The sequence below is a fragment of the Nerophis lumbriciformis genome, linkage group LG29 (genome assembly GCF_033978685.3).
Source record: "Nerophis lumbriciformis linkage group LG29, RoL_Nlum_v2.1, whole genome shotgun sequence".
NCBI classification, from domain to species: domain Eukaryota; kingdom Metazoa; phylum Chordata; class Actinopteri; order Syngnathiformes; family Syngnathidae; genus Nerophis; species Nerophis lumbriciformis.
This window is the reverse complement of record NC_084576.2, coordinates 30,507,501-30,515,000: the sequence shown is the minus strand read 5'-3', so window position 1 is coordinate 30,515,000 and position 7,500 is coordinate 30,507,501. Positions and strand designations below refer to the sequence as shown.

The following is a 7,500-nucleotide window of genomic DNA, read 5'->3' as shown; positions in this document are numbered from 1 at the left end:
GTGGCCTCAATAAGTGCCATGAAGAAGAAATCCATCAAACAAAACCATTTTGTTTTCAGCCTCAACACAGTGTTCCCGATGTTTTCATATGGATGATCAGCAACGGCAAGAGGATGGCGTACGCACGAGTGGCGTCCAAAGACATCTTGTACTCGGGCATGGACGAGGAGCGAGGGAAGGACTGCGGCAAAGTGAAAACCATCTTCCTCAGGGTGCGCCACACCTAAATCTTCTTCCTTGTTTTTTTCCCCACATGTCTGACTTCTTCCTTTCTTCATCAAGATCCCGGGCAAAAGAGGTTTTGGGCCTGCAGGCTGGACCGTGCAGTCCAAGATCGAGATTTACCTGTGGTTGGGACTCAACCGCCAACGCAAAGACTTCCTGTGTGGACTTCCCAACGGCTTCGAGGAAAATAAACTGTCGAGAGGTCCTGGCTTAGCGTCCGCGCCGCCAATCAGTCTCACGTACATGAGTGAGTAGCTTATTCATTCAATTGTTTTGTTCATCATTGCTTAAAAATAGGCTGCAGGAGGTCTTTTAGCGGAGTTAAATAAGCAGAGGGAACCTTTTTGTCAGTCATTCAATTGCTTTGTCTCTGTGGGTGGAGGCGGAGCCTCCAGCATAGAAGTTGTGGCTCATGACTTAAATGTGGAGTAACATACTAAAAATTATCTGTGAGCTATATGCTAACATTGCATTTTACCATAATTCTAGGTTAGCAACACTAGCATAGCTGTGTGAGCCACATGCTAATAAACATTTTAACCACATGTTAGGTTAGCAACACTAGCATATCTATGTGAGCCTCATGCTAACATTGCATTTGACCATAAGTCTAGGTTAGCTACACTAGCATAGCTGTGTGAACCACATGCTAATATACATTTTAACCACATGCTAGGTTAGCAACACTAGCATATCTATGTGATCTATATGCTAACATTGCATTTTACCATCATTCTAGGTTAGCAACACTAGCATAGCTGTGTGAGCCACATGCTACTATACATTTTAACCACATGCTAGGTTAGCAACACTAGCATATCTATGTGAGCTATATGCAAACATTGCATTTTACCAAAATTCTAGGTTAGCAACACTAGCATAGCTATGTGAGCTATATGCTAACATTACTTTTTACCATAATTCTAGGTTAGCAACACTAGCATAGCTGTGTGAACCACATGCTAATATACATTTTAACCACATGCTAGGTTAGCAACACTAGCATATCTATGTGATCTATATGCTAACATTGCATTTTACCATCATTCTAGGTTAGCAACACTAGCATAGCTGTGTGAGCCACATGCTAATATACATTTTAACCACATGCTAGGTTAGCAACACTAGCATATCTATGTGAGCTATATGCAAACATTGCATTTTACCATAATTCTAGGTTAGCAACACTAGCATAGCTATGTGAGCTATATGCTAACATTACTTTTTACCATAATTCTAGGTTAGCAACACTAGCGTAGCTGTGGAACCACATGCTAGTATACATTTTAGCCACATGCTAGGTTAGCATCACGAGCATATCTATGTGATCTATATGCCAATATTGCATTTTACCATAATTCTAGGTTAGCAACACTAGCATAGCTATGTCAGCTACATGCTAATATATATTTTAACCACATGCTATGTTAGCAAAACTAGCATAGCTTTGTGAGCCTCATGTTAACATTACTTTTTACCATAATTGTAGGTTAGCAACACAAGCATACATGCTAGGTTAGCATCACTGGCATATCTATGTGAGCTATATGCTAACATTGCATTTTACCATAATTCTAGATTAGCAACACTAGCATAACTACGTGAGCTACATGTTAACATTACAGTTTACCATAATTCTAGGTTAGCAACACTAGCATAGCTGTGTGAGCTACGTGCTAATATATATTTTAACCACATGCTAGGTTAGCAACACTACAATAGCTATGTGAGCCTTGTTATGGTTGGAGGAGGGAGTTGTGACAGCACAGAACCACAAGGGGGCAATATTGCTCTATGTATTTATTATATATATATAACCACATGCTAGGTTAGCAACACTAGCATAGCTATGTGAGCCTCATGTTAACATTACTTTTTACCATAATTGTTGGTTAGCAACACTAGCGTAGCTGTGTGAACCACATGCTAGTATACATTTTAGCCACATGCTAGGTTAGTATCACGAGCATATCTATGTGATCTATATGCTAACATTGCATTTTACCATAATTCTAGGTTAGCAACACTAGCATAGCTATGTCAGCTACATGCTAATATATATTTTAACCACATGCTATGTTAGCAAAACTAGCATAGCTTTGTGAGCCTCATGTTAACATTACTTTTTAACCATAATTGTAGGTTAGCAACACAAGCATAGCTATGTGAGCTACATGCTAATATACATTTTGACCACATGCTATGTTAGCAAAACTAGCATAGCTTTGTGAGCCTCATGTTAACATTACTTTTTACCATAATTGTAGGTTAGCAACACAAGCATAGCTATGTGAGCTACATGCAAAAATACATTTTGACCACATGCTAGGTTAGCATCACTGGCATATCTATGTGAGCTATATGCTAACATCGCATTTTACCATAATTCTAGATTAGCAACACTAGCATAACTACGTGAGCTACATGTCAACATTACAGTTTACCATAATTCTAGGTTAGCAACACTAGCATAGCTGTGTGAGCTACGTGCTAATAGATATTTTAACCACATGCTAGGTTAGCAACACTACAATAGCTATGTGAGCCTTGTTATGGTTGGAGGAGGGAGTTGTGACAGCACAGAACCACAAGGGGGCAATATTGCTCTATGTATTTATTATATTTATAACCACATGCTAGGTTAGCAACACTAGCATAGCTATGTGAGCTATATGCTAACATTACTTTTTACCATAATTCTAGGTTAGCAACACTAGCATAGCTGTGTGAACCACATGCTAATATACATTTTAACCACATGCTAGGTTAGCAACACTAGCATATCTATGTGATCTATATGCTAACATTGCATTTTACCATCATTCTAGGTTAGCAACACTAGCATAGCTGTGTGAACCACATGCTAATATACATTTTAACCACATGCTAGGTTAGCAACACTAGCATATCTATGTGATCTATATGCTAACATTGCATTTTACCATCATTCTAGGTTAGCAACACTAGCATAGCTGTGTGAGCCACATGCTAATATACATTTTAACCACATGCTAGGTTAGCAACACTAGCATATCTATGTGAGCTATATGCAAACATTGCATTTTACCAAAATTCTAGGTTAGCAACACTAGCATAGCTATGTGAGCTATATGCTAACATTACTTTTTACCATAATTCTAGGTTAGCAACACTAGCATAGCTGTGTGAACCACATGTTAGTATACATTTTATCCACATGCTAAGTTAGCAACACGAGCATATCTATGTGATCTATATGCTAACATTGCATTTTACCATAATTCTAGGTTAGCAACACTACCATAGCTATGTCAGCTACATGCTAATATATATTTTAACCACATGCTATGTTAGCAAAACTAGCATAGCTTTGTGAGCCTCATGTTAACATTACTTTTTACCATAATTGTAGGTTAGCAACACAAGCATAGCTATGTGAGCTACATGCTAAAATACATTTTGACCACATGCTATGTTAGCAAAACTAGCATAGCTTTGTGAGCCTCATGTTAACATTACTTTTTACCATAATTGTAGGTTAGCAACACAAGCATAGCTATGTGAGCTACATGCTAAAATACATTTTGACCACATGCTAGGTTAGCATCACTGGCATATCTATGTGAGCTATATGCTAACATTGCATTTTACCATAATTCTAGATTAGCAACACTAGCATAACTACGTGAGCTACATGTTAACATTACAGTTTACCATAATTCTAGGTTAGCAACACTAGCATAGCTGTGTGAGCTACGTGCTAATATATATTTTAACCACATGCTAGGTTAGCAACACTACAATAGCTATGTGAGCCTTGTTATGGTTGGAGGAGGGAGTTGTGACAGCACAGAACCACAAGGGGGCAATATTGCTCTATGTATTTATTATATTTATAACCACATGCTAGGTTAGCAACACTAGCATAGCTATGTGAGCTATATGCTAACATTACTTTTTACCATAATTCTAGGTTAGCAACACTAGCATAGCTGTGTGAACCACATGCTAATATACATTTTAACCACATGCTAGGTTAGCAACACTAGCATATCTATGTGATCTATATGCTAACATTGCATTTTACCATCATTCTAGGTTAGCAACACTAGCATAGCTGTGTGAACCACATGCTAATATACATTTTAACCACATGCTAGGTTAGCAACACTAGCATATCTATGTGATCTATATGCTAACATTGCATTTTACCATCATTCTAGGTTAGCAACACTAGCATAGCTGTGTGAGCCACATGCTAATATACATTTTAACCACATGCTAGGTTAGCAACACTAGCATATCTATGTGAGCTATATGCAAACATTGCATTTTACCAAAATTCTAGGTTAGCAACACTAGCATAGCTATGTGAGCTATATGCTAACATTACTTTTTACCATAATTCTAGGTTAGCAACACTAGCATAGCTGTGTGAACCACATGTTAGTATACATTTTATCCACATGCTAAGTTAGCAACACGAGCATATCTATGTGATCTATATGCTAACATTGCATTTTACCATAATTCTAGGTTAGCAACACTACCATAGCTATGTCAGCTACATGCTAATATATATTTTAACCACATGCTATGTTAGCAAAACTAGCATAGCTTTGTGAGCCTCATGTTAACATTACTTTTTACCATAATTGTAGGTTAGCAACACAAGCATAGCTATGTGAGCTACATGCTAAAATACATTTTGACCACATGCTATGTTAGCAAAACTAGCATAGCTTTGTGAGCCTCATGTTAACATTACTTTTTACCATAATTGTAGGTTAGCAACACAAGCATAGCTATGTGAGCTACATGCTAAAATACATTTTGACCACATGCTAGGTTAGCATCACTGGCATATCTATGTGAGCTATATGCAAACATTGCATTTTACCATAATTCTAGGTTAGCAACATTAGCATAGCTATGTGAGCTATATGCAAACATTGCATTTTACCATAATTCTAGGTTAGCAACACTAGCATAGCTGTGTGAACCACATGCTAATATACATTTTAACCACATGCTAGGTTAGCAACACTAGCATATCTATGTGAGCTATATGCAAACATTGCATTTTACCATAATTCTAGGTTAGCAACACTAGCATAGCTATGTGAGCTATATGCTAACATTACTTTTTACCATAATTCTAGGTTAGCAACACTAGCGTAGCTGTGTGAACCACATGCTAGTATACATTTTAGCCAAATGCTAGGTTAGCAACACGAGCATATCTATGTGATCTATATGCCAACATTGCATTTTACCATAATTCTAGGTTAGCAACACTAGCATAGCTATGTCAGCTACATGCTAATATATATTTTAACCATATGCTATGTTAGCAAAACTAGCAGAGCTTTGTGAGCCTCATGTTAACATTACTTTTTACCATAATTGTAGGTTAGCAACACAAGCATAGCTATGTGAGCTACATGCTAAAATACATTTTGACCACATGCTAGGTTAGCATCACTGGCATATCTATGTGAGCTATATGCTAACATTGCATTTTACCATAATTCTAGATTAGCAACACTAGCATAACTACGTGAGCTACATGTTAACATTACAGTTTACCATAATTCTGGGTTAGCAACACTAGCATAGCTGTGTGAGCTACGTGCTAATAGATATTTTAACCACATGCTAGGTTAGCAACACGACAATAGCTATGTGAGCCTTGTTATGGTTGGAGGAGGGAGTTGTGACAGCACAGAACTACAAGGGGGCAATATTGCTCTATGTATTTATTATATTTATAACCACATGCTAGGTTAGCAACACTAGCATAGCTATGTGAGCCTCATGTTAACATTACTTTTTACCATAATTGTTGGTTAGCAACACTAGCATAGCTGTGTGAACCACATGCTAGTATACATTTTAGCCACATGCTAGGTTAGCAACACGAGCATATCTATCTGATCTATATGCTAACATTGCATTTTACCATAATTCTAGGTTAGCAACACTAGCATAGCTATGTCAGTTACATGCTAATATATATTTTAACCACATGCTATGTTAGCAAAACTAGCATAGCTTTGTGAGCCTCATGTTAACATTACTTTTTACCATAATTGTAGGTTAGCAACACAAGCATAGCTATGTGAGCTACATGCTAAAATACATTTTGACCACATGCTAGGTTAGCATCACTGGCACATCTATGTGAGCTATATGCTAACATTGCATTTTACCATAATTCTAGATTAGCAACACTAGCATAACTACGTGAGCTACATGTTAACATTACAGTTTACCATAATTCTTGGTTAGCAACACTAGCATAGATGTGTGAACCACATGCTAATATACATTTTAACCACATGTTAGGTTAGCAACACGACAATAGCTATGTGAGCCTTGTTATGGTTCGAGGAGGGAGTTGTGACAGCACAGAACCACAAGGGGGCAATATTGCTCTATGTATTTATTATATTTATAACCACATGCTAGGTTAGCAACACTAGCATAGCTATGTGAGCCTCATGTTAACATTACTTTTTACCATAATTGTTGGTTAGCAACACGAGCATAGCTACGTGAGCTACATGCGAACATTATATTTTAACATCATGCTAGGTTAGCAACACTAGCATATCTATGTGAGCTGACATGCTAACATTACATTTAAAAATCATGCTAGGTTAGTATATCATATAAAACTAAATGATCAAACTTACAACTCCTACGTCTGCAACTGAGTGATGGGTGTTTGGCCTCACTTTAAGATGTGTAGCAAAGCCTGATTTTTTTTTTCTTTTCTTTTCTTTTTTTTCTTCATTTTATTAATTTTTTTCTGATTAGCCCGATCACATATGCTACTTTTGAACACGCTCCAGTGACATGTATTACCGCTAGAAGATCATTAAAAAGCCAGCCAGACTCCAAGTCAACCTTCTGTGTGTTGGCAGTGAAGCAGATCTTCCAGCTGAGGGTGCACATGTACCAAGCTCGCAGCCTCTTCGCTGCCGACAGCACTGGACTCTCGGATCCTTTTGCACGGGTCTTCTTCTCCACGCAGAGCCAGGTCACTGAGGTGAGCGAGACAACGCACTTCCTGTTTGCTATGATGTTCTTTGCTAATATTTCTGGACTATACTAATTTTAGAAGAAAAAAAATATGTTTCCATACATTAGGCTGGTAAGCCTCAGATAAATACGTTGTGAAATGAGTTATTTACACAGGAATATTTTGTAAATGTTTATCTACATACCTTCATTGTTTCCAAGCGTCACATGTAACACGGCAGTAAAACGGCTGATCCAACAAAACAGAAG

The 7,500-nt window shown here is 37.6% G+C and overlaps 1 protein-coding gene across 2 annotated transcripts in view; it reads left to right on the top strand.

Annotated features, from left to right (window-relative positions):
- The window catches only part of LOC133571958 (otoferlin-like), a 108,104-nt gene that overhangs the window by 40,530 nt on the left and 60,074 nt on the right, over positions 1 to 7,500 (top strand). For both annotated transcript variants that reach the window (XM_061924521.1, XM_061924520.1), the window contains 3 exons: positions 60 to 212; positions 283 to 472; positions 7,134 to 7,258. In XM_061924521.1, coding sequence (XP_061780505.1) covers positions 60 to 212; positions 283 to 472; positions 7,134 to 7,258 — 468 coding nt within the window. The remainder of the gene's footprint in view (positions 1 to 59; positions 213 to 282; positions 473 to 7,133; positions 7,259 to 7,500) is intronic.